General features: G+C 39.3%; 1 protein-coding gene across 1 annotated transcript; it reads right to left on the bottom strand.

Moving 5' to 3' along the window:
* Positions 1 to 11,839: 11,839 nt before the first annotated feature.
* LOC112103406 (prostaglandin G/H synthase 2) lies at positions 11,840 to 19,987 on the bottom strand. The gene is made up of 10 exons (XM_024195132.2): positions 19,859 to 19,987; positions 18,459 to 18,575; positions 18,167 to 18,310; positions 17,247 to 17,390; positions 16,545 to 16,726; positions 15,638 to 15,721; positions 15,113 to 15,359; positions 13,279 to 13,565; positions 12,427 to 12,574; positions 11,840 to 12,249 (listed from the first exon to the last, which is right to left on the bottom strand). The coding sequence occupies exons 1-10, from the start codon at positions 19,908 to 19,910 to the stop codon at positions 11,840 to 11,842; spliced, it is 1,815 nt and encodes a 604-aa protein (XP_024050900.1). The 5' UTR covers positions 19,911 to 19,987.
* Positions 19,988 to 21,036: the final 1,049 nt, after the last annotated feature.

Genomic DNA, 21,036 nt, shown 5'->3' on the forward strand with positions numbered 1-21,036 from the left:
AAGGTACAAACAGTGAATATGCTGAGAATGTTGTTCTCCTAGAGGGGGTTTAGAAGGGGAGGGATGTGGAATGAGTTTATTAAATGAAGGAAGCATTGAATCTGTTGTTAGGAAGGAATTTAGAAAGTAAACAAAGTATCGGGGGTGGGGTAGCTCAGTGGTTTGAGCATTGGCCTGCTAAACCCAGGGTTGTGAGTTCAATCCTTGAGGGGGCCATTTAGGGAACTGGGGTAAAAATCTGTCTGGGGATTGGTCCTGCTTTGTGCAGGGGGTTGGACTAGATGACCTCCTGAGGTCCCTTCCAATCCTGATATTCTATTCTATCTTCCCCTCCCACCCAAGCATTCAGCAGTTTTGAGCAATCAAGTTAAAATTGGCTTTGAGATTACAACACTGGGCATTGATAATGGGCTATTGGCATCCATGGGAACTGATAATGAAGGACTAAGTTTGTATGGCTTGCCTAAATGACCTCAAAACCCTCAACAACTACTAGAAAGGCTTAAATGCCAAGTAGGGGGAGAGTTAGTTTAGGGTTTGCACAAAGATACATAATTAGGAGCAATGAGATAAAGAAAAGAGAAATTTAGGGTGAACAGTAAGTCACAGGTCTAATGGTGAGATCTGTTAGGCCGCAGAAGAGTCTCCTAACAGAAATGGTGGAAGTCCCAGACCTTCTGTCATTCTATCCATTTGAGTTATAAGCACTATGAATACATGAGAGAACAATCCTGCATTGACAAGAGGATGGACTAAATGACATAATATGTTTTTTCCTTTCCTTGATTCTACAGTTTCTTGTAAGCAACTTAGTAGTAAGGTAATCAAACGCTAACAGAGGATATTGTGGGTGTTAAAAAAAGAAAAGAAAAGAGGTCATGGTGTGTAACACATGTAGGCGTTGTTAATGCATAGTTGCACAAATGGTTTACTTTCCGTTGTTTTTGAAGTTCAAGTTTTCTGAAAGCAAACTCAGATTGCTCTACTTCTTCTGAAAACATATTAAAACCAAAATCTGTGCTTTCAGGATATATTGTACGTTAAAAGATAACTATTATACCACCAGTCTTGGTAATGAAGACATAAATTCAGGCTAGGCGCCGTAAGAACATAAGAATAGCCAGACTGGGTCAGACCAATGCACCATCTAGCCTCATATCCTGTCTTTTGACAGTGGCTGGTGCCAGATGCTCCAAAGGAAATGAACAAAACAGAGCAATTATGGAGCGATCCATCCCCTATCATCCAGTCTCTCCTTTTGGTAGTCAGATACTTATAGACACCCAAAGCATGGGGTTGCTTCCCTGCCCATGTTGGCTAACATCCATTGATGGACCTATTCTCCATGAACTTAATTCTTTTTTGAACCCAGTTATACTGTTGTCCTAGGATATATTATATGATTTGTGGTATTTTTCCTCTAGGGAAGAAAAATGTATAGCCCAAATTTTCAAACATGGGTGCTTAAAGTTGAGTAAGTACTTCTAAATCCATATTTAAGCCCTGAAATAAGTGGCCTTATTTTCAAAGATATTGAGTGATTTAGAATTCCCTTTGACTTCTATGGGAACTACAGATTCCTTCCACCTACTCCAGTCCTGAGGAATCCCCCTGCACCAGAGCCTGCTGATCTTACTTGGTTTTGCCCTTCAGCCCTGATCCAGTAAAGCATTTAAGCATGCGTATAACTTTAAGCACATGGATTGCCCTAGTAAATACTGTGAAAGATGTTACAGAGGCTGTTTGGGGATTATTGAGAATTTCAGGGAATTTTGAGACTGTTGGACCCAAATAACACTTATTTTGTTTAAAAGTTTGCCTAGATGCAAGTTTGCCATGAACTTTGAGGGGAGCAAAACAAACTACTTTCCTTAAAACAGATAGAATCCTCTAGGCTCTCTTAAAAAAAAAAAGTGATATTATGCTTGTAAGTGTTTTGGATGGGTGCAATTAATAGAAGTGAATATTCTGGTTCTTTTATAAATCAGGTAGTCAGCAAATTGCAATTAAATTGGAGAGTAATGTACATTTGGATGTGAAATTCATAGCAGATAGGGACAGAAGATTATTTTAAATATCTACACATTTGGATTGAGATTTTCAAAGCAGTCTAGGGGATTTACATACGTTTCCATTAGTTTCACAGTGGCAGATATGCATTTAAATCCTCTAGACTGCTTTGAACATCTCAATCATGATTTATATAGGACAAACTTATGTTTCCAAGTGAATTAATACTTGGGTTAATAGTTGTAAGTAAAATCTGATCAGATGGTCTAAAGTTACACTGTCTTATGGAAGAGCTAGCATTTCAGAGCTGAACAAGCTCTACATAATTTTGTCTAATTATTACCTTTGATAGGCACATAGCAACTCTCATTTTGTTTGTTAAACAGAATTAATGGATGTTGTCCAGGTAACAGAAGTACAGTTGTGATTACATGCTAGAACTGGAAGCTTACTGAGTTGTGTAAATTCTCATCATGGGGATTTTGAAGACCAAACACCCAAAGAAGCCTATTTTGGAATTAATACCAGCACTTTTGACCATTTTTGATGTTGCATTACTATTCACTGAAACTTCTGTAGCCCTAAGGCCACATAGATAATTTGATGCCTTTGCAATCCTATAGTGCTTTTTTTTTTCTTACATCAAAGTGTATTCCATCTCAAAACTTCAATCACCCATCATTTGAAGTCAGGGGAGCCACCAGCATACCTTTTAGATGTATTCTTATCAGCAATTAGGCTTCATAGTTTTACCCTGAGGCAAAAAGGTAAGGCTTGCAGACAGCTTCTAGGTGAGTACTTCTGAAAATGTTTTCCTTGGGTGGATCTTCACACTACATTGGGAAATAAGATGACTGATATATAATGAAAATCCAATCCCTCCTGGTGTTGCTTCCTACAGTGGTTAGTGTGGTGTATCTTTCCTCTATTTTTTAGCTTCATTGTCCCAATTTGTCCTAGGTAGCTGCTATGAAAGTGTGCTCCCCCAGGTAGAGCAAAAGGGTGCATGCTCAGAGAAAAGGCTGCCACAAATACAATAAAGATGCAGAAAATGAATGGGTGTTAAAATTGTCAGCAGGGCAGGTCTGAACAAGGAGGCAGCACACACCTATATTCACAATGGTATAAGAGTAAAATAACGAGATACGCCTCGTTACCAGTGGAAAAAATATACTTAAACAACAGAACAGGAAAATGAATGAATGTTAGCCAAAGTGCTAACGGAAGACTTTTTCCTTTCCAGTTTAAATGCATTTTTTGTATTGATCTTTCCCCTCTCCCTCCCTCTTCCCCTCCCCCTCCCAGCTTATAGTCCATTTATGCTTGCAAGGAAATATGAGCTAATAACTTGCTGCTATGTACAATAAAGATGTCAGGCACCCACTTCTAGGATGCTCCTGGTTATGCTACTGCCTGTATTCTACCATTGTGTCACAGGGAACAGGTACTGAATAACAGCAAAAGAATGTTACAGTAAGGCTAGTTAATTGGAAAATGTTACATTTTGTGGAAAATGTTGTCAAAAACAACATTTTTTTGTTTCTTTGAAATTTTCAGTGGAAATTTTTGAATTTTGTCCAACCTTTCCCACGGAAGCAAAACCAACCAACCAACTGACAACACCAACAACAAAAAACCCAAACATTCTGGCCCAAAAACAAAACTGACATGTTTTGGGTTTTTGGTTTCATGGGGGAAAAAAATGAAAAATGTCAAGGAAAGGAGATGCTTTCTGCAAAAAAATTAATTTAGTCAAAATCCCAATATATTCTTTCTCTCTCTCTCTCTCTCAAAATAAATAAATAAATAAATAAAATTGGTTGATAGCAAAATTTGACCATCCCTAATTATGATACAGGGTTGAAAGGTGTACCGTTACAGCAGTGTGATTCTATGAGGTCGGTAGAGTTTCAATTGTGTAACAGAGAGCTGAGTTTGGTCTTATATACTTTAACTGACATAAAGACACGTACAGTAGAAGAGGACTGAAACATTAACAGAGTATATTTGACTTCTCAAATTTTAGCTTCACAAAAGCTTTGGATAAATAAAGCAAGCTTCACTTCTATGTAGCACTGCCCTTAATATGAACTAGGCAGTCAGCTCTCGTGGAATAGGGTAGTTCCATTGACTTCCATGGAGCTATGTCAGTTTACACCAGCTGAGGTTCTGACTCAGGACTTTTGAAGGGGAAGAGAAGAGAGGTTTGGTTGTTTATGTTTAAAATACTTCTGTTCATAGCAGGAAAAGAAATACCGCCTTCAGAGAAGCAGTAGGTACCTGGCACCATGAAAGGATGCTAAGAAGCAATATAGTCAAAAGAAGTGGAACACTGAACCAGTGTTCTAAAGGAAGCAGTGCGCATAAGTATCTCTGCTGATGTTTAGACAGAAAATGTTTTGTGGAAGGTTATATTATCCATTGTTTGAAATTCCCTCGGCTATGGAGAGAAATAGTTTGATTATATGGATGATTGTCTAGCCCCCTTGTTTAAATATCATTTCATGCTAAATGGCGTTTGACAGCTGTGTTTTAGTCTTGACGGCGCCCAATGGAAATATAAGCCTGAGATTTGTTATTTCATAATTAGGCCGCCAGACAGATCATATGAAACATGACTGTATACAGTATACCGCTAATCCACAATTTATTGTAAGATGCACAAAGTTCAAGTATGGTGATTGGGGATTCAGAATTACAGTAGTATCACAATTATCTAAACTACCTGGCTGATACCACGTGTGTGTATGAAAGGGAGTCTACAGAACTGGAACACAGACCATTAATGTGCTACAGAAAGGAGGCTTAGTTAGGGGAGGAGGTTGGATAATTGGAGATCTAATCAATTTAGTTTTAAAGAAATAGAAAAAAATATATTAATTTCACTTCACTGAAAGCCCTGCCACATTCCTATAAAATGCTGTCATCTCCTTTCCCATTCTGTCCAACTATCTCCTCTTCTGTTCTATTCGCTAGCACATATGATTTTGAAATAGACAGCATATATTATTTTTATAACAGTTAACCTATATTAAAGACTATTAATGTGTCCAGGAAACTCCATGTTGGCTGCAGGTTTGAGAAAACTCACAAAGCAAAAGTCTCAAAGTCGGTTGCCTTCCTACTCTTACCATCTTTCCCCAGTCTTTTGGATTCATTGATTTGTTTTCTGTCTAGTCAATCTCTTTTCTGTGCTGGATTAAGTTGATCTGATATGTTCATATAACTTATTAGCAGGTGGGATCATCATGGCTCAGTCCTGGGTTTTTTACTTTGCTTTTTTGTACATTGATAAGGTCTTTCAGGTTTTATTATTTCTGTGTTGATGGTGTTCAGCTTTTTCATTTCCTAGTTTACCTTTTGATAGTCCTTCTGTTACTCAAAGCTGGGCAGATAGCATGTGTTGGATGCACCAGAACTTCCCCATGTTGAATGAACATGGCTATAAACAAAGGTTGAGATTTTCATATCAATCAAGCAAATTTAGACACATCTTCCAGCCTGTGTGTCTAAATTCCCTAGATTGATTTGAAAATCTCAAATCTTTTTGTCTTTTATTGATTTTTTTTTACACTATCTCCTCCCCTCTTTTTCTTGAGATCCAGCTAATTTCTCACACCTGAATTGCAGATGAGGAACCTGGGAGTCCTTTTTGATTGTGACATATCTTTAACTGTCCATAGCAATAGGGTGACCATATTTCCCAAAGGGAAAATGGGACATGCTGGGGGCTCCCCCGAGCCCCCCTCCCTGCGAGAGGCTGGCCAAAGCAGCTCACCTGAGCCCCCCTCCCTGTGTGGGGCTGGCCTGAGCCGCTCGCCCAAGCCCCCTCCTTTCACAGAAGCTGGTGTCCCCGCTCACCTGAGTTCTGCTTGCCCCCCACGTGAGGCTGGGGCTGGCATTGCTGCTCACTCAAGCCCCGCCTGCTCCCTGCCCAAGCTCTGCCTCCTCCCTTGTGCAGAGCTGGCATTGCTGCTCGCCCACCTGCACATTCCTCTGCACCTCACTTTTTTGAAAAAGGTGGATATTTATCCTGTTTGCTCTTTGCAACTGATCGAGTTGGCAAGAGCAAACAGGTCAAAGGCCCACTTTTGCCAAAGGAGTTGGGATGTTCCGCGACAGGGCTTAAAAAAGGGACTGTCCCAGCCAAAACTGGAGGTAAGGTCACCCTACATATCAATTTAATCTTGCAGAGTCCATCTTTTTAAGCACAGGAAGTAGCTGGCGTCCACTAACCATTTCCATTTGTATAACACACACGTAATATCAAGGAAGAACAAAAAGATGTAACTTAACTACTTGAACAGCAAGCTCCTGCATCAAAATCTTGGGATGCTTCCAACTAAATCTCTGGATCTATGAGATGAGAGTTAAGCCCCTTTCCCAGGGCAACTTTCTTTATATTGACCATTCACTACTGAAACAGTGCCTTGTGAGGGTTCATCCTCTAATAGACATAGTTAGCAATATCCTTTTCTGGTATCTGGCCCTTAAAATTTGGAAAAGACAAGCAGCTAGCTACACCCCTAAAATATCTGGCTGCCGCTTACTGCTCTCACTTCCTCAGGAAGAAGAAAAAGGGAAAAACATAGAAAGAGCTAAGAATATTTACCAGTCAGAAAGGAAGTGGCACAACTGCAGAATAAACCCTTAAAGATCTGCACCTACTTAAGTATTATGCTGTAAAATCAGGGTTTATGCCACATCCCACCGCACCTAGGGTGAAACAGTTACCTTGCTGACTGCAAATATTCCATAGTGCAGGTCACACCGAGGAACATTCTTGCCCTTTGTGTCATCCCAGACTTGCCTGTGCTCAAAGGCAAGGCGGATCCCTTCTGCTATTGAGCTACCGTAGATATGCCTCATTCAAACAATCCACCCTGCTTGTCCCTACACTAATTAGGGCGAAAGGGACCCTCTTCTTCTCTATGACTGCCCTGTGAAGCAGTGGGAAGCAGCCAGAATCACCACCTGCACATGACCTTATCCTGCTAACACCCCTCTTCCACCCACAATAAGTCACCTGACTGGGGTCATAAGCCTTTCAGCAAAAGCATAGGTCTCTCTTCTGTACCCCATGAGCAGTGCAGTGCTCTTGGTTGCTTTCCCCTTCCTCTCTCTCTCTGCTTGGCATCAAAGGCAAATGCAGTAAGGTTGGGTCTAGGTGCTCCTCCCTCCTCTTCAGCCACATTCTAGAAGCTGGATGACTGTTCTGTGGCTATATGGAGAGAGGCAGTAGGCAATCTCTATCCTTCCCCTGCTGTCCCCTCACACGCAGACCAAAAGGAAGGGCAGTTGAAATCCATGCCATTCTCCTTTAGAGGTACCCATAAAAGGCAGTGCCAGGCTTTATGCATGGCAAGCCCAGCACTCTGAGGCTGAGAGTGTGCTGCATCTCCATCTCTCCCTGAGGGGAGCCCCTTGCAGTGCTTTATGGGAGAATGCACTACAATCACATGGTGTATTTACTGCCCCTATGGATCTGTTAAGGATACAGCGCACATGGTTCCTGGCAGCAGGGTCCTATGATATTGCACAGGAAAGCAGTGATGGCAGAGCCTTCCATTCAGGGAATGGCTGTGACAGGTGGTGGGGCCAATCTACTTTAGAGATGTTGTGGTCTGATATTAATGGTTGACCTTGCTGCTTCAACAAGATTAGTTGGCCAAGTGCAATATGAAGTCCATGTTTTACCTACTTCTTGATACCCCCTCTCTCACTCCCACAAAAAGGATTGTTTCACAGTTGATGGAACTTGCTAGGTTGACAGAGGAATGCCCATGGGCAGCTCTTACTTGTGAACCTGTTAGCATGTCCTTGGAGTAGGAGAGAGCAAGGTAAATGGGCTTTGATGTCCTTGGGACATTGTTATTCAATTTTCATGGGACCAATCTCCCAGGAATCTAGATGACGGTGAGGCATATCTGGAATCTTTCCTTTGGTGGACAAAATGAACATCGGGTGTCTTCTTCAGGCATTTCACGTTCTGGAGTTCTTCTCCATGTTTGGTTGCAGAATGAGATGTGAACAGGAAGTTAGTACTATGGACTGTTGAAATTGTCTGTAATGTGCAGGGGATATTGTGATCTCAGAGTTATGGGAACCATGAGGGTTTGTGTTCTGAATCACATTCAGCAAAATGTGAGTTTTCAAACACAATGGAAGTAAATAACACTATTGCAGAGTTTGTGTCTCACTTTCTAGCGGCCACATTTCAGCAACTAGCTCTAGAGAGAGAGGATGAACCAGCCAAGATGGAATACCACCTCTGGTGTCTTGTTGCCTGACATGGTGGATCATATGGTCTCCTAATTATTGCTTGTTCCAAGGGTCAGCCTATGGTTGGGAGACCAGCTGTGACGACCTCTTGTTTAAACTATTCTTTGTTCATTATATTGATGGTTAATTATATTTGATAAAATTGCCCCCCATCCTGATTCGCTTTCCCTTTTGTTCATGGCCAGACCCTTTACTTTCTTTCTACTATGCCCCCCAAATCTTCCCTTAAAGAAAGCTGGAGTCACAATGTAGAACTGATAAATGAAATTGTTTTTAATTGTTCACTTTATTAATGTAACTTCATAAGTAAAGTTTTATGAATGAAACAACATTCATTCATAAACTGGGTTACCCCAATAATTGGCTAATTGACAATTAAGATGCTTGTTAAGATCCATAGCTGTTCAGCCAGTTGCTCTTGTAAATTTCACTGTCAATCCAATTCCTGCTTAAATCATTAAAACTTGCACTGTTTCAGTATTGTAACTTCTGTTCACCATTCATTACACTTGACTACATTGTAACTTCTGTTCACTGCCATCCACTACACTTGTCTATAGTGTAACTTCTATTACTATATTGTAATTCAAACCCCATTTTAAAATGCTTACTCCATTTTGTAAGGGCTTGCTGCAACCTTCATTTTTGCAAACCCTGCTGTAATCTTATTAGTTTAGTTTAGATGTGTGAATGAGGTATGTATGGATGATGGAATCAACCTCCAGCCCCAGGTTGTTCTGATGAAATAGAGTTCAAACACCAACGGCTGAAGATGCAGACAAGAGCCCTAACAAAGTAAGAAGAGTCCACCCCAAAAAGGGAAGAACAAAGGTACAATAGAAGGAAGATCAAAGCCAGGTCCCAGGCTGAAAGTCACATCTGCAATTGGTGGGTGATCAATCATCAAACCCAGAGGCAGGGTGACACAGCAAGACCTATAGACTCTGGATTCAAACTAAAGCCTACAAAAAGGATGGGTGAGATGGAAAACTTTGGAGGAGGGTAACATTCTGCTGCCAACATGGAAGGGCATCGGTGCATGCCCAACAGAGACCCAGCTCGTCCTTGTGCCCGGCTTTCCTGGCCAGTTAGCCGCCACAAGCTACGAACCCAAGCTGCAAACTCAAGCCACAGACTCAAGCTATGTTCAGGACTGGTAACTATGCAGCAGCTGCAGAACATCTGATGGATGTGTGTGTGTGTATAAAGATTAAGATCTTAGTTATTGGTCATAAATCAAATTGTTATCATAATAAATGTGGCATCTTTGTCTTGTCCCCTGAAAAGATCCTGTGTAGTTTTGTCTGTATAACACCACGTGTTTTGCTGCCTTCCCGTCCTCGTATTCAAACCCCCCCTCCCCCCATGTATTGGCTGGTAAGTTTTCATTTACATTTTTGTCCCCCACCTCCTCCAAAAAAAATAAATAAATCAGGAGCACTTTTCTGACACAAATTTTGCTAATTTTTAAACACATCTTTGCATTAGGACTTGCCAAAAGCTACAAATTTTCTAGATCTTGATTTACCCTAATCTTGCATTATTAGTAAACATAATGCATTTTCTAAGATGAACTCTTGCATGGGAGGGGAGAAATAAAATTATATGGTGTTCTTATGATATTATGAATCAGCTAAAACGTTCTGTTGCAATCAAGTATGAAATACCAGTACTCATAGTTAATATCTGCACATTTTTTATTTTAACAGTTGTATTTTAAACATGTCCTTTTTGTAAAAAAAATAAAGGTGGAAAAATCATTCAAACATTTATTATAAAACATTACATATAAATAATCTCATGCTGTCATAGCCATATATGGTAATCATCCCAATCCTATCAGTTGGGATTATATATTATTAATTAATAACTTATTAGAGTGCTGACATTGTGCTTGCATTGTACAAAATAGAGGAAGACCGGCTTTCTTTCCCATGTAGCTTATGATCTACATTCAAACTGGCTGTATCTGGAACTCTCATTTTGAATTTCATACAAAGGGACAGAAGGATTGGGCCCTAATTCTGAAAATTAACTCAGTTCAGAGTTGTAATAGAGTGGGCAACAAGATGGTGCAGATTTTAAAACAAATATTTTTTTCCCTAGAGTGGATTAATGTTGAAAGTTTTTGGGTAAGTCCATTTATGAACATTTACAGTTCTGAATTCAAGAAACCTCAGCATCTTTTAATGTGCATTGTGCTTTCTCCACTTCGTGCATTGCATAGAAAAAAAAATATCCCCAAACATATCTGTAAAAAGCCTTCCAACTGCATACACTTTGGTGTACAATAGACTGTGTGTTCCTCTTTCAGTTATCAGTATTGAAAGTTACAAATTAACATCTCTTAAAATGAGCAGCCTAATTAAAATAATCAAAGTGTAAAAACAAGTAACTAGAAATTTAGGGAAAGTCACAGTCAAATTGTAACAGGGCCATATTCATGCTAACATTTTCCTATCCTATATTAAGGATGCAGTATATACAGTGCTGGGAAGACTGTATCTTTCAGATGTGATATAAAACGGAAGCCTTGTCCACAAGTGGTCAGTAAAGCTCCCTGGCCATTTTTTTCTCCCAAAATTGTTTTCTGACCAATTCCAGCCTGAATAATTGCATTCTTTCTACCTAAATCCCCCCAGCAGTTTGAATAGAAAATGCCATTCTACACCCCCTCCTAAAAATAATGAAATGATCCCTGCATGTAAAAATCTAAAGTGCTATCATAAAATCATTTTGTGTAATTTCTTGATATGATTTCTTGCAATATACAACACAGCTATCAAAATATAAATGCCCTGTTATCCCAGCCTGGCAAATAACTACTTCTAGCTAAATAGCAGCAAATCTTTCCCTCCACCCTACTATGTTGTTCAAACTCCAAAACCTAATTGGGATTTAAACACAGGTTATATATTTTTATAAAGTAAATTTTAATTTTAAAAAGAGTATTAATGGAACGTTAAAGCATAGGTTTCAATGTCCAAAGTCAGAAAATAAAAGTTAAGGCTCCTCATTAAATGTTAATATAAAATATGTGCATGATAGTGAGGTAGTATTTGTGAGAAACATAACTTTTTCATTTGCTGACTTTATACAAACATTTAAAGTTGCATAATTTGTTTTACATTCATTTACTATTATGGTACTGTAATTAGTAATTATTGCAGTTTTCATTAATCCAATCTTCTTGTTTTTTTGATAGCTCATTTTCAAATTAAAATATATGTTGACAAAATAACTTATTCCTGTAGCATTATGTTGCCTATCAAGTGACAAAACAAACATTTACCGTCAAGTTTTATAGCAAAACACCAACAACAACAACAACAAAAAAGGATCATTTTCCATTCACTTTGGAATACTTCTTTCTGTTGCAGAATTTGTAATTACGGATCCAGTGATGCAAACTTTAAAAACAGGGGTCTGCCTTGATCAGTCGAACCCTTGTCTGAGTAAGACATAGTCTGGATTTCATTTTTTAAATATAAAGATATAAATATAAATAATTTATATAATTACTTAAATAAATAAATAAATCAATGTACTACAATTCAGCGGATCTCTCTTTCATTAGTAATGTGGGGTTGATATCCTCCATTGAGGAGCTTGAGGAACTGACGTTAATGGTGGCCGTTTCTGTGGCTTCAGAGTTTAGGACATGGAAGGCAGTGATGGGACAGCCCTTCACGTTATTGCAGATGAGCTTTTGTAGGGAGGCAGTATTGATTATTTCAAAGCCCACTTTTCCGCCAAAGGTGCTTGGTTTCCAGTACTCTGGAGAACAGATAGCATTTCCCATCAGCCCTTTCAAAGAGAATGGTGCTCCAAGTTCCACCATGGTCTCACCAAAGATGGCACCAGGACGAGGCCTTTCTACTAGAAGGCCAGGGTACAGCTCCATAGCATCAATGTCTCCATAAAGCTCTTCTAATTCAGCTGCCATTTCTTTTTCTCCTGTAATAATTATTAATAAATAAGAGTAGTAAATGGAAAATCCCACCTTTTAGCACTCTTCTTTAATCCTACTTCCCACCACAACCCCAGTTTATATAATCCTGGAAACAAACAGTGACCCATCTACTGTATTAACCATTTGTAAGAAAAGGCCCCATTAGAAAGAATAGCTCTTACCTGTAAGTTCCTCAAATGACTTAAAAGGTTTCATTAGGAAGCGTTTTCGGTACTCATTCAAGGACTGGTATCTCATCTGTCTGCTTTGATCAATTGAAGCCTTAGCTACTTTCTGTACTGCAAAAGGAACGTTCTTACCCCCAGCAACCTATTGCAAAAAAAGATACAAAGAATAATAAGAACTCTAGGCAAATTCCTCACAACTTTTATAGTGTGTATAAACTTTGGGTGGAATCCTGCTTGCCTTCCTCAGGCAACATTTCCATTGAGTAAGGAAGTGTCCCTTGAATGGCTTTTAGCCCTACAATTTCCATTAACACTGGGAGAGTACCATGGCCCAATTGATAATATACAGCTATTGTACTGCACTTCTCTGAGAGTGCAACCTGCTACAGTAGATACACTTGTTTAGGCCCAGAATTGCTAGGATTTTAACTTTACAACTGAAATTCACTATAAAATGAGTGCTATTTTCGAGTAAATAATATTTTTTGCAAGATTATATCAAGCTTTGGAAGAGTTTTTCCTTTTCCTTTTTTAAATTAAAAGGCCATTTTTGACCTGACCCTGAAGCCTTCCTACAAATAAAACTCCCATTGAAATCAGGGAGAGTTCTGTCAGTATTAAGAGTGAAGAATCTGGGCTCGTGGACAATAACATTTAAAGTGCATTTGCTTTGGTAACTCCAGTACTAGGAAGAATTAGATTTTACTATTTGAACTAGGAGGTATCTTTCTTTTTCACAGAAGAAATTCCAAGTAAACTTTTGCCCAAGTCTCTGGCTTATGTTAATTGGCACAAAAAAATTCTAGACTCTGTCCAAAAGCTAAAAATCTTAGTGAGAATATTTACCCTGCCGGCAATTTGCTTGGAGAAGGATTTCACCATGTGGGAAAGGCCATGTTCCACCATGATAGAGTTGTTGTAGAGAAATTGCTGGAAAGTGTACTCCTGGTCATGGATCTGAAAACTGTCAGGCAGAAGTGGGTGCCAGTGGTACAGAGTGTTGAATTCGGCTGCAATTCTATTCTGATATTGAAATTGCTGGTTAAACAGCAGCTCGGGATCAAACTTCAGCTTGAAGTAGTAGCCACTCAACTGCTGTACGTAGTCTTCAACAACAATCTTGATGGTCTCTCCTGTTAGTTCAATGAAACAGGGAAAATGTGTATCAGTTTTGTTTGCTTGAACAATTCTGAATGTTCAGCCAACTGTGTAAGAAAGGATGTAAATGGTGGTAAAATGGCCAAGGATTGTTCTAAAATAAATATATTTTGGAGGGAGATTCAGAAGATGTCAAAGATTTCTTAATGCTTTGTAAACTCTTACAAACTCTTATAGAAGTGAATAGGGATGAAAATGATAGCCGTTCTAAAATGTAATAAACATTTAGAATTTAGTAGCGAAGTGTGTCCTTTCTAAAATTTCCTTTAACAATTCTATAGCAAGGACATAATTTGCTATTACATTCTATAGGATTTTTCTGTAGGGAAAACATTGCCAATTTTATCCAGAAAAAGATATAAATATCTCAACATAATTCTGAGTTGCTGTTTCTGTCAAATACAACTATCTCCTTTTAGTATACTGTTGCATTCTTCATTTGTGCATAAACATTAACATGAAAATAAATGTCACTGGCTAGAGACTAATATATAACAACCATCATTTTGGGTTAGCTTTCCAGTAACTTCCTAAATTCTAAACCGAATAAAAGCTTTTCTCTTAACCTGTAACAAAGAGCAGCGATTGCACTGAAGATTAGACACTTTAGCAGCATCTGAAGGTCATCCGGCTGCACATGCCTGACATTTGAGAATTAGGCCATGTCTACACTTACAAGCTTATAGCGTCACAACTGTGCCGCTGTAAGAGCGCTTGTGTAGCCGCCTTATGCCAACGGGAGACAGCTTTCCTGTCTACATAATAAAACCAGCTCAACAAGTGGCGGTATCTATGTCAGTGGGAGACATAGCGCTGTGCACACAAGCGCTTATGCCGGCAAAACTTATTTTGCTCAGGAGGGTTTTTTTTTCACATCCCTGAGCAACAGAAGTTTTGCTGACATAAGTGCTAGTGTAGACATGGCCTTAAACTCACCTTCCTGCTTCCTCACTATGCACCTCACAGTTCTATTTCCCTTAGTAAAAGAAACAGAATGCAACTTGATTTAGGAATTCTCCACAGTATGATATTCAAGATACTGGTTACAATGGACTGTTTTCTCATGAACTGTCAAATGCTGAACATAGGTCATGAAAACTTCATTGTGATTTGATTTAACAAACTAAGTAAAATTTGTTCTATTATTAAACCTGTTGAAGCTGCCTAGGAGAGGAAAAACCTCCCAGATCATTGTAACATGTTGATAACTTTTTAATGTACTGTATAATTAATAGCTGTTTAAGAAAAAACAAAAAAAAAACAAGGCCTCCATTTTCAAAAGTGGACTAGTGATTGTGTCCCTCTGTTTTTGGGTGCCTAGCTTGAGACATCTTAAAGAGACCTATTTTCAGAAAGTTCTGATCTCCCAAGCCTCTGAAAATACCTTTAAGGTATTTTAAGCTGGCCCCCCAAAATAAGGAGGCACACAAAATCACTTTTGAGAATGCAGCCCCCTGAAGCTGTGCTCTATATCGGTGTAAAATAGTTTAATATGGAAAGTCTGATTTTCATGTTTACTCACCTATCAATATGAGCCTGGTAGTCTGGAACAGCTGCTCATCATTCCATTCTGGATGCACCTGCTTAAGGATGTCACAGACCCGATTGTGCTCCCTGAGCCATATTGTGGCATACATCATTAAACCTGGGACCAAACCAAACACCTCATTGCCTACAGAAAATTGCAGGTGCTTAGGAACATGAGGTGGGTAGATCATTTCTGCCTGAGTGTCCTTCACAGTGGGAGGGTACATTTCTCCATCAATCATCTGCAGTTAAAAAAAAGGAGAGAGAGACTAAGAATCACTGACGATATATAGACGTTCTCCAGTATTTTATTTTTCCCATTCTAAAAATACAGACTGTGGACCAAATTCTGCCCTTGTATTTATGTGTGCAGCTCCTACTGAAGTAGATGGGACCTGCTAACACCATGTCTGAATTTGGCCCTCTGTGTTTTAACAAGACTTCATACTATTAACAAATGTTAATTATAAAATTCCATTGTTCTCCTATTAGACAATAGGAATTTTAAAGTGAAACACACCTGATACTTCAGCTTTCCATCCTTAAGTAGCCTCAACTTAAGTTGTCTATCCAAAGTCTCTCCATAGACGTGGTTCAAGTCAACCTATAAAATAAAAGTATTTGAAACATGAAGTCAAACTACATTTCTGGTTATTTTAGGATGAATCCAACTCCTGTTTAAGTCAATGGGAGTTGGATTGGGGCTTAAATATTTGCATATTAAGTATACTATGAGGATTGGCACCCTATACCTTACATAAAGATTTAAAAACAAAGTCAGCTTTTTTGTTAGAACTGGATTAAACAATGCATAACAATGAGTTTTTAAATTCTCAGTCAGTTCAAAAAGACTGCTTCAAACATGTGTCTAAAAGAATGGACAGCCTGGAAACTATATAATATAATATTGTAAGCTTCCTGTGGACTTTTAAACTGGAATTGGTTTTAAAGAAATAATAGATACTCATGTGAAATAGTTGCTTTTCAACAGCAAAGTCTCTTTTAAAAGTGTAGAACATGACAATTATTTTACAGTACTGTATATGCCTTTTTATGCATGATGGAAACAGTCCAACAGAAAAACTTTTGGGGTCTCAGTAGATATGGATGGCTTTGTGTGACAACAATAACACCACATTTGAAAAATTAAGACTGTGCAGATAAGGAGAATTAAATCATTTGGTATTTTTGATAGAATTATTTAGGCTCCTATAGTCTGGACCAGAAAAGCCTCCATCTTGTTGAACAACAGTTTTGCCAGCCTTAGGACTGCAGTGTCAGGCTCTCAGTAATACAAAGAATGCTGCGTAGTATGTGCATCACAATGTTTATGTAGCTCCTAACACTCTGAAGGATGTTGTTCTTGCCACAAAGGCTGATAAACTTTGCTGCTCTTTTCAGTGAGAGTCACAACTTTATGATCTTACCCCATGGCCGAGAGCTTTGGTGAAGGCTGGCCCTTTGTGGTGATCTGTCTTAAAGAACTGGTGGGTGAAATGTTGAGCAAAGAACGTGAACATCATATTTGTGCCTTGAGGATCAGGAATAAATTTTTCCCTCAGCAGAAATTTCTCCACAACTACTGCAGAATCTGGGAGCTCCTTCTTACCTGTAATTTAAAATCAGATCAGTTTATTTTCCCTTACATTTGGAGGAAATAAGACTTATTTTATTATTCAATCCAGCTATGTCATTTTCTCCTTAGAACAAGTATCTATCATATATGAAACCTATGAGCTAGATCCACAGTGGAGCTACTTGATTTATACCTGCTGACAAGTTAGCTATAACTTTTACAAACCTTACTCACTTGATTTAAAACAAGTTAGTACAAGTTGATTGCTAAAAATCTTCATTTCTGCTATATTGAATCTGCAGCTCAGCCTTTTCAATTTCTTTCTTTTATTTCTAGCATTTAGCTCAATAACTACAGTTGGAGTCTGTAAATCATTACTTAGTTTTTAGCTCTTTGTACAGTATATCCAATATACTATTTTACAATATATTGTTGCAGATTTCAGAGTGTAGCTCTGTAAAAAATAGTCTCTTAAATGTTTTCCAAGAGGGCAAAATAAATTGACTCTCCCACACTCCACAATCAAACATTGGAAATCTCTTTTATTCCTTACCTTTAACACCCATGGGTGTTGGGCAGTCCAGTGCCACTGGTGGGAGGGCTCTAGTATAGAAGGAAAGGTTGGAATAGGCTTCCCAGTTTTTGTAACCATACTGGCTGTTGTACGTTGGTGGACTGTCAATCAAATGTGACCTTGCTAAAATTAAAAAAAAAAAAAAAAAAATGTATTTTTAATGTTGGCCTTAAAACAGTACATTTAATTTAATTAAGCTACAAGGTCAAATCCTTTCCACCTTACTCTTGTAAACAGTCCCATTGATTTCAATAGGATTACTCAAATTAGTGAGGTGATAGTATTTTGGTTATTTTACAGTAGAAATGGGGCCAGGCTTATCAAGTTTGCATCCAGATATAAACTTTGCCAAAATTTGCTGGTGTGGGATATAGCGTTTTGTTTCACCCTATTACAGTGATAAGAGGCAAGCTATGATGTTTCAATTTGAGTCTGAACCTCTGTCCAATTTGAAGTATGGTGAGATCCAGGCTTTTTGCTTGGAGCCATCCTTATTTAAGAGCAAATTTACAGCGTGGTACTTTCTAGTATTACAACCTTATTTAATGGAAAACGTCAGTGTATAATATAATGTTTGAATCACTACATTCAATTATAGAGATGAACAAATTATATGCTTTATAGCTGTCATAATTTTTGTTTTACAAAAATAACAGAATAATTTTGATCAATGGTGAACCCCATAAAAAAATTCCCTCTCATCTGTTCTCCCACTCCTTGTGGTTGCCCCCTGATTATGAGGTGAAATGTATGCCATGCTTCTGCTTTCTACATCTCCTGTTCCATATATCTAAAGTATGTATATATGTATATAAAATCACTAAGCAACACAATATTTCCTTAAACTCTTGTGGCCAATGTCTACAACTGAAGGGTAATAGCACAAGGAGGATACTTACATGTCAATACATATCTCATGATGGAATCACGGAAGAAGGGAATGCTGTTTATTACATTCCAGACGCCTTTGAAGTGAGTGAGGATGTAGTGGACAGTGTTCGGAGTAGGTTTCAATGTCAGTTTCAGCCAGGTCAAGAATTCCGCTGTGAGCATTGAGGGGAAAGATTAAGAATATTGTAAATTACTTATGAGGACTAAATAATATGCAAATCTGAAAGTAAAATACTGGAATATTTTGCAGCTTTCAAGATTCATTATTGTTAGCTATAAAAACATAACTTTCAGACTTACGTGTAGTACAGTTTTCCCCATAAAATCCTGTCCTTGTACAGTCACATTCATATCGGTCAAAACCTGTCGTCATACACACTCCTCTGTTCTGGCATGGGTTTGAGCAGCAAGGATTAGCTGCAATGAAAATTAGAGTAATGTTAATAAAATAGTATTCGGAATGCATAAATCGATGTTTTCATCTCCTTCAGCAAAGTTTTAAGAGCTATGTAAGCAATTTCCTGAGGAATATGGCAGAAAATAAACAAACTGTAGGTAGGTCCAATTCAGACTAAACCCTGCACCGATATACTTAAAAGCTATTAATAGAAGAAGAAAAAATATTGACGGTTGTTTATGGGTGATTCATTTTCAGTTAGTATTGTATGTAGGAGGCATTGCTAGAGAATTGACGACTCCCCTCAGAATGTTCAGATTATCTCTCAATATCCCATTTAAAACTTGTAGTATAACTACAAGTTTTGAAGGTGGCAAGAGAGAATGGGGAAAATGAAAAGTCATAATTTCTCTAGGCCTAATTCTGTTCTCAGAATTCAATGAAAGTTGGGTTCATTAATAAGTGGGCATAACTAGGTACTGTGTTAGCTATTTATAATTCCTTTAGCTCCAAATCCTAGATTTACCTATTTCCTAGCCCTAAACCAGATTCAGTGTTTTGTGTGTCACTTCCCAATCTCTCGACTCCCCAGAGCACTGGAGAAATTTGGATGCTGACTGAAAATTTGCAGCTGGTGCCCATCTCTACTAAGAATCTCAGGAGCAACTTTTACATGGTAAATCAGAGAGGTTGGGATGTGACGTCAACATGATATTTTTAATAATATAATACTAACAACAACAACGTAAGAATGGCATACTAGGTCAGACCAATGGTCCTTCTACCCTGTGGTATCCTGTCTTCTGACAGTGGCCAATGCTAGGTGCTTCTGAGGGAATGAACAGAACAGGCAATCATTGAGTGATCCATCCCCTGTCATCCATTCCCAGTTTCTAGCAGCCAGAGGCTAGGGACAACCCAGAGTATGGGGTTGTATCCCTGACCATCTTGGCAGCTCCTGGATTACAACTCATGAGTTCTGCACTGGCTCCTATGTCAACTGTGTCACTATAGCACATTCTTAAACCCGAGGCTCCGTTTCTTAAAAGCGTGGGGTGTCATCAGTGCTATTCCAAAGGCAGTGGCACTCATTAGAAAATTATTTCTGAATCTCGCTCTCCCTGTAGCCCCCTCAAGGCTGTGCTAGCAAAACTGCCTCCATCCAAGTCTCAGAACAAAGAGAACACAAAACGCACCATGGCAGCCTCAACTTTGGGAAAAGGACATCGCAAAGCGCTGCAAACAAATGCAAGCGAAGGCAGCTCAGCCGCGGCTCTGAGACAGAGAAGGTTTGAGTACTAACCTGCTTGGCTGAAAGCCAGGAGACCGAAGATTAAAGTGCAAGGCACAATCATATCCCAGTGGTTCTTCACGGGAGGAAACTTGCTGCTGCGTAGCCCTGTCAAGTTCTGTACAGCCAGCGACTTCTGCTTTCTTGCTGCTTTCCCTGTGTGTTGTAGATTGCGTCCACGATTAACTGCATCCTACTTATGGACCAATGAGTGAGTGACGTAACAAGTGCATCCGGAAATAGCCCTCATATCCAATAAGTCATCTGAATGAAATGGGAATTTCCTTGAGCGTGTGAAGAGGAGGGAAAGGTGCCCCCTCCCCAACTTCCTCCCCAGCTCATGGGATCGGGGGAATCCCCAACCTCTTCGCACCCGAGACTGTTTCCCATGCGCCCCCCAAACACGTGGGATGGGTGTTTCTCTCTCACACACACTGTTCTCAGCTAATCTCTAGATTTAGCAAAAATCTGGAACACCAGGTTTGAGCTCCTTTGCACCTTGGAAGCTCCATCTCCCAGACTCTTCTGTCAGGAATCGGCCGTGCCGCTGCCCTGCTCTCCCTGCCGGCTCCCCAAGCCGCTGGCTGCTGGCGTGAAGGAGCTGCAAGGGAGTGGGGAGTCCGCTCTTCCCAGGCGCGGTTCGTTCGTGCGTGGCTCCCAGCACAAATGTAGCAGCCAAAGAGGGACGGAGAGACTCGATAGCACCCTTGCTTTGTTTTCTCTCCTGTAATCACGAGGCTCTCCCAGCGCTTCAGCCACGGCAGCTTTCTTCCAGATTTCTCCTCTACAAACAAAACATGAGCGACCCGGATTGAAATTTGGCCTTAATATATATCTCTCCCCCCCTCCCCGGAAAAAGAATCGCCTCCCTCCCCAGCACCTTAAGAGAAGCCAAAATAATATCTACTTTTACATTTTGTAATTGCTTTGGGAAGTCTCCCTACAATGAGCTCAACTCAACTCAAAATAGACCACAATATTTTCTACATCAGTGGCTCTCAACCTTTCCAGACTACTGTACCCCTTTCAGGAGTTTGATTTGTCTTGCCTACCCCCACTTTCAGCTCACTTTAAAACTCCTTGCTTACAAAATCAGACATAAAAAGAGAAAAGTATTACTGAAAAATTGTGTACTTTCTTATTTTACCATATAATTATAAATTAGAGATGGAAAACAAAATTGTATTGTT

Source organism: Terrapene carolina, unplaced genomic scaffold, assembly GCF_002925995.2.
Source record: "Terrapene carolina triunguis isolate 2854851 unplaced genomic scaffold, T_m_triunguis-2.0 Scaffold210, whole genome shotgun sequence".
Lineage (NCBI taxonomy): Eukaryota > Metazoa > Chordata > Testudines > Emydidae > Terrapene > Terrapene triunguis.

Bases quoted from the DNA above. Each gene is read 5' to 3' on its own strand.
- LOC112103406 (XM_024195132.2), bottom strand. From the start codon at position 19,910: ATGATTGTGCCTTGCACTTTAATCTTCGGTCTCCTGGCTTTCAGCCAA. The intron at 15,722-16,544 runs GTAAGATCATAA...TTTATTTTATAG, and splicing joins CCAAAGCTCTCGGCCATGGG to GTTGACTTGAACCACGTCTA. The intron at 12,575-13,278 runs GTAAATATTCTC...TTTTTGCAATAG, and splicing joins CCAAGCAAATTGCCGGCAGG to GTTGCTGGGGGTAAGAACGT.